Source organism: Lampetra planeri, chromosome 2 (assembly GCF_965212315.1).
Source record: "Lampetra planeri chromosome 2, kcLamPlan1.2.h2, whole genome shotgun sequence".
NCBI classification, from domain to species: Eukaryota; Metazoa; Chordata; class Hyperoartia; order Petromyzontiformes; family Petromyzontidae; genus Lampetra; species Lampetra planeri.
In genome coordinates this window covers 20,389,180-20,408,848 of record NC_136108.1, presented here as the reverse complement: position 1 = coordinate 20,408,848, position 19,669 = coordinate 20,389,180, and the positions used below count along the sequence as shown (strand labels likewise).

Sequence of the window (19,669 nt, the reverse complement as noted above, 5' to 3'; positions counted from 1 at the left end):
GGGCATGGTGCTGGCCACCCACCCCCTCGTGTGCTGTGCCGCCTTTTGTAGGTGCTACTCGCTAACAGCACTTGCCTAAAGAGTCTATTCACACACACATGTTGATGAATGTTCATTGTCATCTGGCCTCCCATTACCAGCAATGGGGCAAACCTTCAAGATTATGTGTTTCAGCGATTGTTATTTAGCCAGGAAAGCCTCACTCACATGAGTCGCAACACTCTTCTTCAGGAGGGTTCCTGCCACATTTTCACAGAAGGGGGCGATATCTCTCCATCCAATCCCGGTTGAGTAATTCGCAGGTCGAGTTCCAGAGTTGGGATGCTTGGCCAAAGTGTTTTTTTTTAGCTATGGGAGGAAACCGGAGAGCCTGGGTGGGAAACCCGTGCATAACAGGGGGAGAGAACGTACAAGCTCCACACAGAAAAGATTCCTGAATCTGTAATCGAACCCAGGGCCTACTTGCTGTGAGGCATGAGCGTTGCCACTCTGCCACCCCAAATGTGGGCCATAGTGGATAATTAAAAAGTGTCGCAATGAATTTTTAGGACTGATTTGTAACTACATATAGCAGACGATACTAGAAAGCCATGCTCAATAAATAAATGCAAGTGTTTTATTCGTTTTATAAAGAACATTTCATTGATCTCTGTATTAGTAATGTAATATATCTGCTGGCGGTACCCCTCCAACCCAGCTTAAATATACGCTGCCAAGCTTGGTGGTGCTCATTCAGACGCTGTCTTTCCGACAGACCTGTTCTTCACCTGAGGACGGCTGCTTGCGTTGTGGCCGAAACGTCGTGAGAATTGTACTTTATTATGTTTTATTTTTACTATATTATTATTTCCCTTCTACGCGACTTTACCGAAAGAACCAAGAAGAAGAACTGGCAGACACATCAAGAGTCTACTGTGGGCGGTTATTGAAAGTGGGACTGGATGAAAATTACACAATAAATGATGACGACGGCAGATTGGGGGCGCTTTAAAGGATCTGACCTCGATGATGAGAAGCAGCTTAGCAATGTGACTACACAAATCTAGAATGAATACACAAGAACGCTTTTAATTTGTGCATATTAGCCTCGACCCGCACGCTGTGACGTACGGTCAAAACCCCCATGAGCGACACAGCGTGGGGAAGGCCTTCATCTAGCAGTGGATCGATAATGGGACTGTGCATTCCTGTGGGAGTGACCTAAAGATTGAATACTTAACAAAGCGTGGCCAAATCTAATTACTCATACGATAGCGTTTCAATTCAAACGGATTCCACATTCTTTTTGTGATGGCTCATAAATTAATTGGCGTTGCGTTGCACCATTGCTCTGCGTTCGCCAGTTTGCCGCAGTGTAGCGGGGGATTTAGAGTCTTCGAATCGGCATCGCAGTCCATGTTCATCTCATGAAGCATAACAGTGATGGGGTCAGTGCTCAATTCAAATCCTTCCATGTACATTTTAAAGTATTGATATGTAGAATCTAAACTAAACTATGTTTTATTTTACCAGCTAAGGCCCCCACTGAGTTACGTAGCTGTTTTTCAGAAGCGATCTGGCCACAACTGATAGCTCAACAATGTGGGTTATCACGTGGAAATGTATGGCAGCCAAATGCTCTAAATGCATGTTGATTCTAAATGTGGAGGGAACAACTGGAGGACCCGGAGAAAAATCCAAGAGACGACGGGGAGCGATACGCAAACTCCAAATATACAGCAGGCGTCAGGGTTGGGATCGAACCCACGACCTCCCGCATACCAGGCGAGGTAGTTAACATCTCGCTACCACGGCACCCTGTATAACAGGGGGTCAAAATGTTCACGTTTAAAATTGATGTTTTCGAGCATACATTCAATGTCTAAATGAACCGCGCGCCACTTTACGTGAACATGATGAACTCTGCATCTAATACATATCAGATTGAAACACCGTTGCTATAAAAAGACAGAGATCCCCCCCCCCCACCCTGTTGAGGCAAGTTAGACTGTTGGGTCACGTACTACCAGCAAGTACGTGCTAAGTGGCCAATGAGTGTTGCTATAAATACTGCTTTGTGCTGCGTGTGACCCCGGTGCATTGCACTGTTTGCATTGTGAAGGAGATAAAGATAGCATCGACATTGATATTGTGTGTGTCTGTGTGTCTGTGTGTCCGTGCAGGAGGTCGAAGCGATATTCAGCAGTGAGAACTGCCCTAAGCTGAGCAGCTGTGAGTTTGCTCACAACAGCAACTGGTACGTGACCTTCGACTCGGACGAGGACGCCCAGCAGGTGAGGTCATGTCGCACATAGAGGCGCCTGTGTCTATATGTGGGGCGCTGCAATGGTGTTATGGCTCGCACACCTGACCTCAACTCCAGAGGTCGCCGGTTCGACTCCATCTCCCTGGCGCGGCAGTTAATGCAATGGGGCAAGTTTTGTTTTAATTCCCTCGCCTCTGTCCAGCCAGTAGTTTGTGTATGTACGTTGAACTTCTTCCGCACCGTACGTAGCCAACCGTGCTAATCGGAGGTAAGAATGGGTATAAATGGGTACACCGGAGCTGGCCGATCAACAGGTCACACGTGGTGGGGTCAAGTGTGGGTACTCTGCACCTCTTCCAAAAAGTCGTCTGGCCACCGACCGTGGGCGAGTGGGCCGAGTGGCCTCAAGAGCGCATTGGCGTGAGCAAGCAATTGCAGGGCTGTACCTTTACCGTTTGTTGACAGCTACATATATATGTGTATATATACACATGAAGGTACACCAAAAGGATTTCGGCTAACCCCGATGAAGCACGGGGATATTTTGTCCCGGCTTTCTCTGAACCACGTTGAGTCCCACAGCAGCCCCTTGTTGTCTTTCCCCGACGGACTTTACGGGGTTATCGACGGCTCGTGAGCCGATCTATGTATTGCATCGCGAAGTTCTGCATGTTTTGTGCAATGCCTACTCCGTTTTAGGACCTGGCGAGAACCCAGTTTGACCTTGGGTAATGGTACAGTTAATTAAGCGTCATTAGTTTTCGTAATTTGTTTGAAATGTAGGTGGTGACATTGGCACACAATAACCTAACCCCTGCAAATGGAATCGGCGATGCGGAGCAGAAGTTTGTTTGTTTTTCAAACGTAACTTTTTGCAATTTTAACATGTAGTAGACTTTCGCGACCAATATTATCCATAATAGAGGGTTTTTTTAGTTAGATCGCATAAATATAAATGTTATCATTAAATCTGCCCACCACCCGACACAGCCAATCAGTAAGGTTTGTCACGTAAACCAAGCCTGCCAATTAGTTACTAATTCGGCACACCAGTGTGTTGGAGAGTAAAAAACTCACAACAATTGTAAATGTTGTGGGTTGTAATTGTAAATTTTATGGGTTTACTCTTACATTGATATTTACGCGATCTAAACGAAAAAACCTTCTATGATGGATATTTTTTGCAATGGAGGTAGCGCTGTAGCATAGGTGGCTAATATAGTGCATTTTGTGTGTCATAGCAACAGGCCAAAATTACATCCATTCTGTGTTTTAATCGTAGTGGTCATCTTGAGATCACATCTGGTTCTCTGGTGTAGCAAAGTGTTAGTCTCAGCTGGGGCCACAAACGTGGCTGTGAAAAAAGGGAAGTAAAATGTATATTTTGTTGAGCCTGGTTTGATATATTGCAGGCGTTTAAATTCCTCCGAGAAGAGGTGAAGACATTTCAAGGCAAGCCCCTCTTGGTGAGTTCGCGTTGTGCGCCACACAGCGCCGATCGGCAATTTTGGTCGAGGATTTTTCTCAGCAAAACGATGTATAAAATTACGTACATCAGGGTCAATGGAAATGGACAATATTAATACGGGGGCATCATTGTGGTCGTGAAATCCAGACAGCCGGGACATAAACTCTCCTTGTCAATTACGACCACATGGCAATCTCCAATTGATGGTCGATATTGGGATTCACCTTCTATTATCATTGACAATCTTATAACACTGTACTGTCGTGTCCTTTATCTTGGAAAGCTTTACTGAGAATGTACAGCCGACCGTGCTTAGCGGAGGTGCAATACTTGCGTAGGAAGTCCTGTCATAGGAAGTTAGGCCAGTTTCCCGAAATTAATATTTATCGCATTGTACGAGATTGGAGTATTCAGAAAATAACCCATGCAAATCAGTGGAAAAACTTTGATATGCGGATTATGTCAATCTTGTGGGACATCTATGTCAAGACTTTTCATGTTTTCTAAAGGCCCCCAAGAATTTCCAGCAAAACATTGCGTTTGTAATTTATTCTAATTGCACTGTCAGCGTCATGTCATGTGACAGAGCCCATTCAGAACTCTCACATGGCGGTGCATACTGCATGTGCTGGAGAATGGCCCGCAGAAGCAGCTGTGACAGAACTACATCATGGGACCTCCTTTTTGCCAATATCAAAGTGTAAAGGAGAGCCGACACAAGGTTGAAGGGGGTTCGTCTTTTATTCCTTTTCTCCCATCCACAGCTGTCCCCAGCCGTCCCAATCTCGATCCCGCCAACCAACCCCTCTTCCCGCCCGTTCTCTCCCTTATATCTCCTCACTTGCTCCTCCCCCTTCTCCTGTCACCGTCCCACTCCCCCTCCTATTGGTGGGAATCCTTCCCCTGATACCCCTACAAAAGTATGAATAAGAAGAATAGGGGTTACCCTTTCTGGCAATAAAACAGGTGTTAAGATGCTCAGACACCAAAGATGACTTTTGCAAGGAATAAAGTCTGCATTGACCACACGTATGTATGGTGAACATGCAAACAAACAAGCAAATAAAAGGTTTCAGTTTGGTGTTTGAACATCTTAACACTGACATCATGGGACCTCCTTTGCCAGTACCAAAATGCCTTTTGGCGCCCTCTGGTCTAACACCGTTTTGAGATGAGGCTGAAAAGAAAGCTGTCTCTGGTGTGGAACAATCAGTTTCAAAGACAATGCATATATTATCAGAGTACGTTTTTTGTTTGCATTCTGACCACAAGTATTGTGGTTAATGCAGACTTGATTCCTTGTATAAGGTTTTAGTTTGGTGTTTGAACATCTTAACACCTGTTTTATTGCCAGAAAGGGTAATACCTATTCTTATTTTTCATACTCTCACAGAACTACCTCTGAGTACAAAATTAAGTGGGCTCTATCCACACACTGGGGGTAAACTTTCCCACATGCCCTGCTGCCGAGAAATGCTTCTCAATAAAGAAAACTAATAGAACCGTTTCAAACATGAGAGGCATGGGATGGGGGGGAAGGAAAGAACGTGCTACCGGCAGTGGCACAGGCGAGTAATCGCAGGGCTCCACTTATACCCTTACCTAACACGGGGCAATGTTACCCACTCACGGCCGTCCAGGTCCGCATCAAGGCGAGGCCCGTGGCGCTTGCGTCGGCACCGCCGAAGAAAGGCTACCCGCTGATGGGGAGCGGCAGCCTTCAGCCGGCGCCCCAGTTTGTGGTGCCGCTGTTCGTGCAGCCCGTGTACAGCCCCCAGGGCACTCAGCCGCAGTACTCCCTCTACGGGGTCCCAGCCGCGGGATGGACCACGGCCCAACCCTACGTGGATGCGTCTCTGGTGAGTCCCTGCTCTCCTCGGCACTGCTGTGGCCCTCACGTGCGAGCGAGACTTGGACCTCCCAGCCACCTGTTTGGCAGCGGTGCCACGCGTGAAGTTAGTGGATGTTTTGCTTTATCTGTTATTATTACTATTACCACTTGCGGACCACTCAAAGCAGGGGTCGGCAACCAAAACAACAACAAGAGACATTTTTTCCCAATTCGGTAAAAAAAAATGCAAGAGACGCAATGCATGTGAATACGAGCTCTTGATCCTTCATAAATAACATCACGAAAGAGTCCTTAATGACCCCTGCCCATGGTAAACTGGACTTCCTTGGTCAGGGGTCTGAAACCAAAAAAACAAGAAGAGCCATTTTTTCTAGAATTTTAAGAGCCACACTGCAGTTCCTTAAAGAGCCACCCGCATGCAGCTCCGAAGCCGCAGGTTGCCGAGCCCTGACCTAAAGGATCAAAGATAGATTCAAAGACAAATCTCTCACCGATGTGTTCTTTGGTTGTGCTGCAGGGTTGTTTGGAACTATGTCTGACGTTTCGATTCATGTGCTGGGAGCTTTTTCAGGAAAGGAGGCTCACGGTGACATGAGAAACGCTATAAATACATCCATTGATTCCAGAGAAGGAAATAGACCAATTAAAACTTTAACGAGTTCATTGAAAAACGCGAGTGCATCAACCGGGCTTCTGTTGTGTTAAGTAGGTTATCGACCCATAGCTGTGGCCAGTGATTCTGGTCTCGCAGAAAGACAGATATTTTATAACAAGCAACAATAATAATCATTCTCTGCCCCTCCTCAATCCAATGCTGGATGAAGGCCTCCCCATACCGTGTCAGTCATGTAGGTTATTTGACCATACTTCACCATGCTGGTCAGTGCAGGTTGGTGACATAGGGGGCAGTCAGAACCAGTTCATGCTGTCTGCATCGGGGAGTATACTATTGCTCGTTGTGCTCAGGGCCTACAGTGGATATGAGCATTGCCCCATAGTCGCTTCCTCTCTCAAACCTGTGTCACATAATGCATATTGTGCACACTCTCTCCATCCCATTGATCCAGGCTCCACTCCAATCGCCCAAGGCCAGATCGCTTGTATTTGTCCAGTCCGGGGCTTTGCCGGTGCTAAGAGGTGGTCTCCTAGCTCGAGCGTGCCAAACGGAACTTGGTTGTTTTCTGGAGACTGACCCTTTCCCTAGCATTGTGTAATTTCCACCACTGGCTTTGGGCCACTACGAGAGAGATGGGCCCATGCTCGCGTGAGCAGGGAGGCAATGTGACCCCCGTGGTTACTCCGAATATTTTGATGATTGTCATGGTATTCATTGCCTTTTTCAGGCACCTTACTCCAGCATGGGTTATATGAATGGATACACATACCCGGGGACGTTCAAAACCAGTGCACTTTTACCGAATGGAACAAGACAGCACTTTTGGAGAAGCAGGTAATTGACAGACAACAATGTGCATTCGCGTTATGAACCACATCACATCAGTGCCTTTGGACTTTTGCTGGAAAACAAACAAAAAATCTTGACTCATTTGAGAGAAATTTTAGAATATAAAGCCATTGCTTTAAATATGTATATTAAAATCTTGTTTGTAAACTGACATGGCATGTTTATAGTCAAACAGAATTGGCATTAGAAATGTAGAAAACAAGACCTGCATAATGTCGTGAAAATGCTTTGAATTTATCCCTTATTTAAGTTGTAACACAGCTTGAAAAATATTTAATTTAACAATTCAGAGCAAGGCGTTTCACATTTTTTTCACTTGTATTGATTTTTATTTTATTTTGAATTCATTACCCAAAGGACAACTTCAGAAGCATCGATAATTTCCACTTCTCTGATGTTTCCCGACAGATGTTATCTAATTTTAAATATTATTTCAATGCTTTCGATTGATGTTTTGGTTGTTGTTGCAGAATGGGCCAATCGCACAGAAAGACGCCCCAAACTTACAGGTAATATTTCACTTCCCGACTCTGTGTTAAGATACCAAATTGTGTAATTAATAATTTGAAAAATGCCGGTTTAGGTTTACCGATGTTATTAAAGATGTTGTGCATTTGGAAGATGAGGTGTGAGGCATTCGCTTCTTCTCTTCTGCTGCCCACAGTCTGGAACTCCCTCCCTCTGAGATAGTTACACACCCCATCTTCTAGCCCATGCTCGGTGCCTTGTTGACTATGGTGATGATGACATGATCATAATCGAAATCATCGTCCAGGTCATGCTCTTCTCTCTCTGCCTATGATTCGTCTGTCCCACGATACATTTTTCACTCAGATTGCACTGTAGCCCTATTCTCCTCCTAGCCCTATTCTTCTCACACCCGAACCCCCCCCCCTCGTCCGTATAAAGATTTCTTCTCGGAAGAAAATCACCCTAATAATACGACGTCTAAGGCAGTGACCCAATGGGGCTCTTTTGGATCAATTTATTCCTGTTTAATTTATCTAAACGAGGCAAACCACTCACTCGACAACACTTTGAATTCTCAAGAGTCGCGTCTGCACGGTGTGGCCCATTAAAGAATGCTACTACTGGGTTGTGTTGGTGTTTTCGTCAAGTGTTGTCGACAAACGTAAGTCACGTTCACCAGCGCACAGTGCGATTTTGTATAGAAATAAAAGTACAGCAAAACACATATTACGCACCGATGTAGATTACAGCTGGGCGATTCTCTTTATTCTCAGCAGCGCAACTCAGTTTGATTCTTGTAATCAAATACGATTCCTCAATGGATCGTGGGATCAGCAGCCTCGTAGAGTCAAGGGTGGGGTAGGGGATTGGGCTGTGCAGTGTCCCAGCATGGCATTGAAAGGTGTAATAGCAGACGCCTATGCGATACGTTCAAATGGTGAATCTGGGTGGAATCGGCCGGCTGGTATTTGAGTTGATTTCAGTCGGGTGGTATTGGCCAGAAATGCCATTAAAACATAAGGCTGATGCCTAGTGCTTGGAATCGACTGGGTTCCACTCCCAATTCTCAGATCTGCTGATCCTGGTCTACTTATCGTTCCAAAGAGAAGGCTGTGATGAATTGTATGGGAGACGGAGCGTTTTGCAGCCAGCCTTCGCAATTGTTGAATCCCCTCCCCTTGGTCCGTTGGGGATTTTGAGTCTCACTTTTTTCAATCGCGGCTTAAAACTCTACAGTTTGTACTGCAGGCTTTCCGCGTAACTTAAGATTTGAAAATCATATTTGTTGTCCGATTGGATTACTATGCAATTATTATCCTTCGATGTTATCATAGTTCTTCATATTATTGGAATTTCGAGTGTAGTCATTGATATACTTATTATCAGCTTTCTATTTCTCCATGATTGTATCTATACTTGTGAGTGTAGTTTGTATTTCCATGTATAGCGCTTTGAGATACTTCAATATGAAAGGTGCTTTATAAAACAGAGGCTGCAATTATTGTAGCATTCAAGCAAAGCAGGTGGTCATACAGCACATTGATGGTCTCGTTAGTCTCGTTAAGGCCAGCTTCGGCATGGTCCTTACCCGCAGCCAGGATGTTTGAACCTTCCATGGCAGAATCCCTGCTAGAATCCCATCCCCAACGAATGGAGATTTTAACACGGGAATCGCCTATACAGCATAAGAATCGTCATTGCTTGAAAAAAAAATCGTCCGGGATGGAATAATTACGAATTGATTACGATTGCCGCAGGAATTATTGCCCCCTCCCCCCGTCCGTAATGTTACGGTCACGTACGATTTTCCCGCTCGTTCTCCGCTTTGTCGCAGGCAAAACGGCAAGAACGCGAACGCCGTGCCTTCCGGCGGCTTCGCTATCGAGGCCGAGGCCCCTTCGTCGAGCGAGCGGGGAGAGGCGTCGGCCCGCACCGAGGTGGCGGCTGGCTCGGGGAGGACCTGGCGCGGACGGAGAGACTCGCACCCCGCTTGGGGGGAGCACCCCGCCGCCACTGCCACCGCTGCTGCTGCTGCTGAGGAAGCCTTCGCGCCCACAGGGAGGGGAAGGTGATTACAACACCCGTTGAGCAACAAGCGCACGACTGTGCCCGCTCAAGGGCATTTTTCGCGGTGACACAAAACAAAGCCCTGCCGCTACCGTGTGGCTTTGCACAAGCGGTGTGTTCACACTTGGCAGCGCACGCGAGTGGTTGCACGCTAACAGCACTTGCCCCAGCAGTCTGCTGAGGCTATACCGGGGGGGCGGGGGGCGGGGGATCTTTGTTTTTTGGTAAGCGCAAGTGTTCAAAGCCTTGCATTTATCGTATTTTTTTGCCCGTTTGAAATTCCGTCATGTTTTTATGAAAGAAGTTCAACACGCATACATACGTCTGACATTGCGGTGTCGTGATCCCTCTTTCTTCAAACTTATAGTACGTGTTAGTGACGACAGTGCATTAACACTGCTGGCCTGATCTCATCAGGTCTTAGAGGCTTAGCGGGGTCAGATCTGTTTAATGCTTGGGTAGGATATACAAGGTTGCATCAGATAAGTGACATTGAATTCTTAATAGGGGATCGTCTCCTTTTGGCTGGGTCCATCTAATGCCCCGGAATAGTGCCAGAGGAATCATCCGAGTTGCAGTTGCCTTGTGGACGTTGCACGTCCAGCGTCGGGGTGTTCATTAACGTGTCTCGGGTTAAACTTTCATTGTAAGTTGGAGCCATTTCCGACATTTGCGTTACTCTATTGCATGATAACATTTGACATTGTTTCTGTTAATACCATCATCATCTGCCATGAACTATTCACTGTTGGATAAAGATCTGTCCACGCTGACAGAGTTTCTGTTCTGGCAGCTGAATGTGTGTCAGAGATGCTTATTTGGTGGTTATGTTAAGCAGAGTTAGGGCTTCACATAAAGACTGTAAAACTATGGCCATATTAGTTACTATTACACGTACTGGTGTGACCCCCACATAATTTAAGAGCGTCATGAGATAATAGCAACGACTACGGTGATTTTGAGTGCTGGCTAATGCCTGGTATGCTGTATAGCAACAAAATATCGTTTTATATATTCGGTGTGTTCGTGTTCCTCTCGAGAGATGGATTGTGACTTGCGCGCATTAAACATTCTCCTGAACGACTCTGGTCCCTTGGCAAGCTTTTAAAGGCTGGGTTGTGAACATGAGGCACATTTCAAAGATGTTAATTGAATATTCATCTCAGCGCCTGTACGGGAGGTGGCTCACATGCCTTAACGTCTGGCTGGAGTTGTCAATTTTAAGGCCTTTATTCCAGCACTACGTACGGTGTAAGAAATATTGCCATTGGTTGTGATTTGCTGTTATATCTCTGCAGACGCACCAGCTACAGGGGGAGAAGACGAAATGACGATCGTCCAGTTGTGAGTGAATGTGTTTTTAATCGTAACATTTAACATTTTACCCACTGGAATGTGTTCACAGTTGCTCGCAACATTTTTAATTCGTAGTGCCCAGAGCCTCCAGTATGTGTGTTGCTGGCAGTGCTGCCACCCAGAGATGCAACCTCAGCACTCATCACACAGAGAGCCTCTTTATGAGAGCTACTCCAGGCTAGGTTGGCCACTGTTGTGGAAACAGTTTACCCACACTTCTTATGAGCTGCCACAACCCCCCCCTCCCTTACAGCTCCTACCAAATGTTGCGAAGCTTTGGAATAACATCGCCAGCCCGTCACCCCCCAACAGTGACCGTGCAATGGAGAGACTGGCCACAGTTATCAAAGTTTGGAATTGTAAATTCTTGCTTTGGCCCGCCATTTGAGATGATCACTGCCCAATATTTAATTCAACGTGGAAAAATATCAATTGTCTTGATATGAAATAGAATGTTATTCTCTAATTTATGGGATGGAATAATTCCTCCCAGCTATTTAATGGATATTTTATTTATTTATATTCACGTTACGGTGAATGCTATAGAGCCTCATGTGGCTGCAGTTTGCTGTGAACGCATTACTTACCATGTACACAAATCGAAACACATTGATTCTTACACGCACAACTGTGAGCTCAACCATCGACATAAATCCACAAATCAATACATCGCTCCACCCCAGTGCTAATTGAAACCTCTTACTTAATCGCCTCTACATTTGTTTTGGTTCTTGTTGCAGATGCTGAATATTGTAAGTGTGAATATTCATTTACTTCTGACATGAGTATAATTGTGCTACGGTGTGTGTGTTGATGGTGGTCTGTGGGGAGCGGCAGTGTCGTGGTTATCCATCACCAACACCAGTAACAATTGCTTAAACCTGTCCTGGGCCTCCCCTAGGTAAACACAGCCTCAAATGAGTACCTGGTGGCATGTGTAAACATCGCCACTGGGGAGACAAAGGCGGCCAGGCGTGGTGTTGGCCACCCACCCCCTCGTGTGCCGTGCCGGCCTTCATAGGTGCTACTCGCTAGCGGACACTTGCCTCAACAATCTGTTGAGGCTTTGTCTTTCTTTGCCGTGGCCTGTTTGTCTGAACACCAAGGGCGGACAGCAGCTTCAGACGAGCGAGCCGGCGAGCCCGGCGATGTCGCGCTTCGAGCTGGCCGCCTCCAGCTTCCCCCCGCTGCTGCCCGCCACTCCCGACAAGCCACACGCCGCGACGAGCGCCGGCGCCGCCGCCACCGCCGCTGCCACCGCCAAGCCAAAGGCGGAGGGAGGCGGCTCCTCCTCCCAGCCTGCCGTCCCCGCGGGGAAGCCGCAGCCGGCCACGGTAAAGGGCTGCGCGTCCTCCCTGAGTTTTCGCCGTCTCATCGCTCGCCATGGTCTCGTTTTCCGGGCGCGTCGCCACCCGCCCCCCCCCCCCCGCTGCCACCCACCGCTGCAACCCGGGTTCGGGAGAGTTTGCCCCTTTTTGAATCAGTCTCCACGGCCAAGTGAGGCCCCACGCTCACAATTGACGGGCCACTGGACGAGCACTCGCTTGCGGCCGGGTGTTAACGCGAAGCCGTAAGAATAGTTATGGTTCAACCTGCATTGCTTTAAGTGTAATTGTTGTAATTCACTTCATTTTCTCTCATGGATCAATGCACTCCTGCATTTAACTATATAAGTGTCAGAAAAACATTGTATGTATGTTGAACTTCTTTCGCACCCTACACAGCCAACCGTGCTAATTGGAGGTGCAGGTGAAGGACAACAAACTAAACACAAGAACAGTTCTATAGAAATAAGTTTTCAATCTAGATTTAAACGTTCATAGCGCCAGTGGCTTCTTAATATTGGAAGAGCGTTCCAGACAGCCGCAGAAGCACATCTGAATGTGTGTGATCCAGTGGCCGTTTGAATGGAAACAAAAGGTAATGACAGTGTTATTTTACGTAATAGTTGTTGATCTTTACTTAACCAGTGACTACATTTACGAACTTCATGCAGAATAGCTTGTACCACCACTCCCTCATTTACATCTGCCATTTGCAAGTTGCAGATGTGGTACAGAGTGCACAACAGTGCGTGTTTGGACAATGTGAAGAGAGAGAGAGAGTGGGGATTGCATGCCATTCATTATCAATCCATTGCGGAAAACCTACAGCAACTGTTATAACATTTACCTGCTTTATTACGGGACGTTTTAACTACCTTTGGCTGTGAATAACGACTGTGAAGCTCATCTTATGTAAGCAACGTGCATTGTAGTTATTGCTCATTAAATCTCTGTCTACCAGTTGGCATTGGCCCGTCATTTGAAAGAACATTTCTTGGTTTCAACAGCGAGGCGACTTTCTTGCGTTGCATGCTGACGTCAATAGTCTGCTGAGCGTAGTGGCTGACCCCAGTAATTTGGTTTTAGAGCCATGGTTGGTGGAATGCTCTGATATTGTGTGCAACACACACACACTTAGATTGTTACGCATGGCAGGTTTTTGTTGTTGTTCTTGTAGCAGTGGCTTCACATTCATGGGGAATGTTCGTTTACAAAAAGATATACCACGTACGCAAACTGCTCGTGTCGCTTGCAGGCGTCTGCATGTACGGCTTAGACGACATTTGTCATCAAGTGACGTATTTTCTTATTGTTTTGCACAGACCAAAGGTGAAGAGGTTCCAGGCGTGTCGCCCCCACCCTCCTCCCCATGCAAAACCCAAACAGCACAGATCCCCGTGCCCAGACCCAGCTTGCCATCCGCATGCAGTGCCAGGTGAGCTGAGAGAGTTGGGGCATAGAGCACCATTAGTTTTCAAATAATGTTGACGTCTGATAATTATTCGGTATCTAGTAAGCTGGTAACGGTTTGTAAATGTTTAGATTACATATAATTGTTATTAATGTCATGCTGCATACATCAAGCATTTGACCAAGCTACCCAGAATGCTCAGATCCCTTATGATCTCAGAATATAAGCAAGGTGAGCCTGGACAATGCTTATATGGGTCACCACCGTGCACAAAACATGTGTCATAGGCTGCTGTGGTTCTACGTTGTAGGCAGCAGCGGCAAGTGTAGTAAAATTCCGTTGTTATACTGCACCTATATGCTCCCACATCTATGCTACCAACCTTCACCGACCCACACTGATCAGCGTGGTGAAGTATCATAAAATAACCTCGATGACCCGAACAGTGTGAGGATGCCCTTATTTAGCAGTGGATCGATACAATATCTTAACATGTACTTGCGACGAGTTTCCCATGTAGGAATCAATCCATGTATTGGCCCCGTTTGATTCGTGGAAACTGCATGTCCTTGGAAATCTCGCCATCAATATTATACGTTCTGCATGCACCGTAATGACAAGAGATGATTCTCAATGTGAATGTAATTGTGACCTCAATTCTGACAATTCATCACACCGAGGAGAGACGGGTATTCCATGCCCCGTGTCAAATACACTGACGGAGGTGAATGGCACTAAAGCTCAGTTGGGATAGGTCGTTCATTCCGAGATCATCACGTGTCCAAGCACCTGACCTGCAGTACCTGAGGTGGCCAGTATGTGGCAGTGTGGCATGCTGCTGATCTGTCCATGGTTGTTTAAAGCGGGTTAATGTTATTCTTTGGTTCTTTTGGTAAAGTCACGTAGATGTAAAAAATAATGTTATGGTGCAGTTTTCTTCTGTATGGGAAAATAACTATTAAGGAATAGATGAAACATGCCTGGCAAGACCCTCATCAAAATACTCTTTAGACTCATAATTTCTTGTATCAAAGGCCATTCTTTTAAAAAAGGGGTGTCACTCAAAAATACACAGTGCGTGGATGTCACCATTTATTCAATTTGTGACTGTAAGGTTTTACATTCCGAACAACATGACAATCGACATATCTCACTTTAGTCATTTGCATTTGAGCTCCAATTGTGAGGTCCAATCACATCTTTGATTTCACCTTCCAGGACATGTGTGATGGGTTGCTCCTGTGGAATGTGTGTGTCCTGTGTGTGGGGAGCGGTGGTGTAGCGGTTAGCGCGCTGTGCTACGAACCTGGCAACCCGGGTTTGATTCCCACTCACGGTCAACACCAGTGATGATTATCGTAACCGGTCCTGGGCCTCCCCTAGGTCGACTTGGCCTCAAGTGAGTACCTGGCGCGGTGTGTAAACATCGCCACGAGGGAGACAAAGGTGGCCGGGCGTGGTGCTGGCCACCCACCCCTGCATGTGCCATGCTGGCCTTCATAGATGCTCGCAAACAGCACTTTCCCTAACAGTTTGTTCAGGCTATACGGGAGATCTTTGTCTTTGTGTCCTGTTTATCACTGTAGCCCACAGTCCAGCCTTGAGAGAAGCAAACCCGGCAGCCCTCAGCCAGCTGCTGTGGAGGTTCCATTGACAGCGAATGAGCAGGAGAAGGACTGCACAACTACAGCCAAGGCCAATCCACCTGCAGAGCCACAACCCGGCAGCACAGACACGCAGGTACATCACGCTGAGATTAATTCTCATCGGTACGTTATGTAGAAGGCAGCAGTCTAATTTGTTTCTATTGTTGTTGGGTGCTGGACATCTGTGAAAAATAACTTTATAGCTCATCGGATTTCTCCAGTATAAATATTCTGATTCTGGTGCAATTTCTGAGACCGTGCTGTTTCCAGAACGGCGTTGTTAATTCGACGTCGTAACTTAGCTGTGCATCGGGACAATCTTTTGTTGTTTAAACATGGAACGTGTAAAACAGAGCGCCAACGAATGAACTCATTATGCGGTTAATTATATTACACTGCTTAACCATGTATTTACTTTAAGATATATTCAGCAATTGATCATTTATGTTACAGATAGACAATAGCCCATTGGGGTGATTGCTTATGAAGGTTAGCCTTGGGAAATAACACAGGAATAGCCTACAAATGGATCACCCATCAAGGTACTGGAGCAATTTAGATGTGTTTTTTTTGTTGCATTATATCTTATGTTAATCGGAATTGTGCTGATGGTCATGTGACGTGATGGAGGAATGCTCCATATAACTCACAAAAGGAATTTGTCAAAGAATATTCTCTCGAAGATGACACCACAAATCTACTCCTTCGGTCACTTCTATGAGCCTCTCATCAGAGATCGTTTTGTCCATGGCAATCAATCAATATTTAGGCAACAGAGCTGGAATATCTATATTAATATTCATTTATAAATGCGTATGCAATTATGTGACGAAGCTAAGACAATCGACTTGCTACAATACATAACTTGGTTTTACTCACAGATATTATCCCGACGACAAATCGAGCATTTAAAAGGCGTTAATGCAAAGAACTGTCAAAGGTCTCGTCCCTCTGAGCCACCTGTGTGGCAAGCCAACACGTGGCTTCTTGCTATCATCAAAGTACCTCCGATTTCGAACCTCAGATTAGCACGGTTGGCTATGTATGGTGCGAAAGAAGTTCAACATACATACATACATACAAACATACAAAGTATATTACAAATAAGTTTTCCTTCCTGCTCAAAAAGAGCTTTTGGCGGTGCTAATCTCAGCGGGATGTTCCGAGGCAGTGATGCAAATTACACATTTCTGTGATCAGGGCTAGTCTGTAGAAATATCACCAATTCGTACAAAATGGTGCTTTCAACGAGTATTAGAAATGATAGGAAGTCTGTTTTGTGTGTGTGTGGTTTGTCCGTACAGCTGAAGAGGCTGAGCTACGCTCAGGTCTGCCAGCGCGTCTCCAAGGAGTTCCCGGCACCGCTCGTAGATCCTCTTCTGCAGCCCGGCGAAGAGGAGCCGCCGGCAGAGGCGGGGACGGCCGAGGGCAGCGGGGCCTCGGCAAAGACCGGCGATGGCCACGCTCGTTCGGGATGTGCCGCCAGGCCGAGCGAGGCCCCCGCGGGAGCGTGTCTGCCGCCGACACCGCCGCAGGTCTGCGGGGAGGCAGGCTCTAAAGTGAGCCGCCAGCACGTGAGAGAAGCAGGCAGGGCCGCACACAGAGATACAGCCTGACGGGCAGCACACTGCAGCCGAGAGGCGAACTGAGTCGAGGCGGTTCGAGGGGTTAATGTCGCTTGTGGTCTAGGTTGTTTTGCTATCGTTAGCAGGGCTACGGAGAATAACAGTACGAGAATATCTCCATAATTCAACCATAGTACTGTACTTGATGGTTGTAATGAAATGCAGGAGAATGTACCTAAGATACAACTGCTTTAATTTCCAAGAAGGGAAGGTTGTTGCGTGATATTATTTGTAGATTTTGGAGTAAAATCTTTTCATGGTTCTAGTGATAGGAATGGCAATGCATAACGTATTATGTTATTTCCTGAAATTGCTCATAATGGTACTGCTATGAGAAATAAAAGTGTTCAGCTATGAAATAATTACCAAAGCTCTGTAGGTCATTATAAAGTCATCTTAATATAAACAAGCCTCAGTTATTCCAAAAACAATGTCGTTCATAGGTGTTCCCAGAGGAGAGGTGGCTTTTCAGATTGGCGCTGTCTCAGCGCGAGTTGTGATCGTACGTTGGCAAATGTTTACAAGGAAGTACCAGTTAGATAACCATAGTTTCTGTGACCTAGAGGTAAGCAGTATATTATTCACATAAATATTGATACGAAAAAAAACCAACACCTGTGCTTTGAGCTTGTGCATATTTAGCAGAATATGTAAATATTTGTTTGGAGCAAAAAATATTTAGTGTAGCGCTGTCCCTTTAAATATTTTAAAGTGCAAGCTTTAATGCCTTGGGTGAGAAAAAAAATATGCAATGTAAAAAATACAAAAAAAATCATATCATTTTATATATTTATATTGCTAGGTTTAATCCACACTATATTTAAAGAGTAATAAGTTGCTGTAACAATGATTATTTGTGTAGATAAGTGGGATTTTTGGTTTTAGGTTACGTTTGCTTGATTTTTTTGGTGATTGAATCTTACTTTAGCCCGTAGCTTTAACAAGGTAAATGCAATGAAGATATCATATAAACATTTGTTCAGTTTTAGAATTAAACTGGAAGTTTCCTTTTTGTTAGTTTCATACGATAAACATAATATATTGTGAGCTCCTTTCTTGAGAGATATCCAAAATGTAAGATAGCCTGGGTGTGGTGCACTGCTGTTTCGCCGTTTCATGCGCTGAGGTTCCTGCTGATGCCAGTGTTTTTATTTCCTTCCGAGTGAAATTATTGTTAGTTAATAAATCGACGTTTTTCGCCGCCGCTATTCTCTAATAATTTTCACTTTAAATCACATGCAAACGTCACTGAATGATTTTATCGTAATGATTAATCGCAACCAGTTGTTTACCGTTGAGTTTGCTGTTCTGTAATAGCTTTTAATGCAAGTGCTTGGAATAGAATAGGGTTACAGGTCGGTGTTGCCGAGCTATTTTGCTCAGCGATTAACGTTGCACTAACAGCCATGTTGATTAAAAATCATCATTTCATCTTGCTCTACGATCGCATGATCCCGGTGCTAAATCCGTCATTGCGTTTGGACAATTTAACCTACAGTTATTATGTTTTCATGTCAATGTTACCTTGTTTACATAAAGCAAAGCCATGCTGTGTAGTTAACAACTTCATCTGCTGACGATTCCACAAGTTGGCACTGCCTTTAATGCAGACACAACGACCTCTTGAAAGAATGTAAGGGTACAATTAACTTTAAAATTGTAAGTGTTTAAAACATAATTTACGAATGTACGGTCATGTTTTTAGTTTGAGAGAGCTAATATAGCGTTCTGCCATTATGCATTGTTCACACCTTTTACAGTTGTCAACAATTTTGTCATTTGTTGTCTCCCACACCTGTGCCTACATATTTCAAAATTGGTGGCTGGCATGCTGATATGAAAAGATAATATTAAGTCAACACTAGTTATAATCCAACTATTCTTAATGCACACGTTGAAAATGTATGGATTATCGGAAGTTAATTTGCAATGCCGTTGTGCTTATTCATTTGAGTTGTCATACGATGCTGGTTTTACTGAATGTATTGTGATTAAACACTTTAAAAGAAAGGGGATGTTTGTTTCTGTTTTGTTCCGAAAAAACGATGAACTAAACTCAACAATTTTTTATTTTATTTTACCAGGCAGCTCTTTTTCAGAAGTGACCTGCCCACAAATGATAGGTTAACACAGTTTGCTTATCACGTGGAAATGTATCGCAGCCAAGTCCTCTTAAACGTATGTCTCTAAATATGGAGGGGTAAACCCGGAGGACCTGGAGAAAAATCCACGCGACCACGGGGAGAGAGGCACTGCAAACTCCAAAAATATACAGGCGTCAGGGTTGGGATTGAACCCACGACCTCCTGTATATCAGGCGAGGTAGTTAACATCTCGCCACCGCAGCGTCCACGTAACATTGCTTGCTCACGCCACAGCTGATGGAGGGAATCTCAACTCAAGGGAGCTTGATTTGAAGCTTTCGTGACTGCAGGAATCCATACTCTTTGGTTCTTTCGGTAAAGTCACGTCACGTAGGTAAAAAAACAATATCACGACGTTTCAATCGCAACGCAAGCAGTCGTCCTCAGGCGGTTGCTTACATTGCGATCGAAACTTCGTGATCTACTATTTTTTCTACCTTCGTGACTTTACCGAAAGAACCAAAGAGTATGTCAAGGGAGCTGTTGACAGCTCCTGTCGAGGCCATTTGGCCTGTCCTTTGCGTGACCAGCCAACGATCATAGACTTGGCTGGTGTACCCATGTAACGTTGCTGGGTGAACTGAGGCCCCGGTG

At 45.4% G+C, this 19,669-nt stretch overlaps 1 protein-coding gene across 5 annotated transcripts in view; it reads left to right on the top strand.

Moving 5' to 3' along the window:
* LOC144729575 (la-related protein 4-like) overlaps window positions 1–18,941 on the top strand; it is a 92,533-nt gene extending 73,592 nt beyond the window's left edge. For all 5 annotated transcript variants that reach the window (XM_078609958.1, XM_078609950.1, XM_078609942.1 and 2 more), the window contains exons 7-17: window positions 2,163–2,273; window positions 3,658–3,711; window positions 5,354–5,572; window positions 6,909–7,015; window positions 7,501–7,539; window positions 9,336–9,569; window positions 10,867–10,912; window positions 12,031–12,258; window positions 13,572–13,684; window positions 15,247–15,400; window positions 16,611–18,941. In XM_078609958.1, the coding sequence (XP_078466084.1) occupies window positions 2,163–2,273; window positions 3,658–3,711; window positions 5,354–5,572; window positions 6,909–7,015; window positions 7,501–7,539; window positions 9,336–9,569; window positions 10,867–10,912; window positions 12,031–12,258; window positions 13,572–13,684; window positions 15,247–15,400; window positions 16,611–16,922 (1,617 nt within the window). In that variant the 3' untranslated portion in view covers window positions 16,923–18,941. The remainder of the gene's footprint in view (window positions 1–2,162; window positions 2,274–3,657; window positions 3,712–5,353; window positions 5,573–6,908; window positions 7,016–7,500; window positions 7,540–9,335; window positions 9,570–10,866; window positions 10,913–12,030; window positions 12,259–13,571; window positions 13,685–15,246; window positions 15,401–16,610) is intronic.
* Window positions 18,942–19,669: the final 728 nt, after the last annotated feature.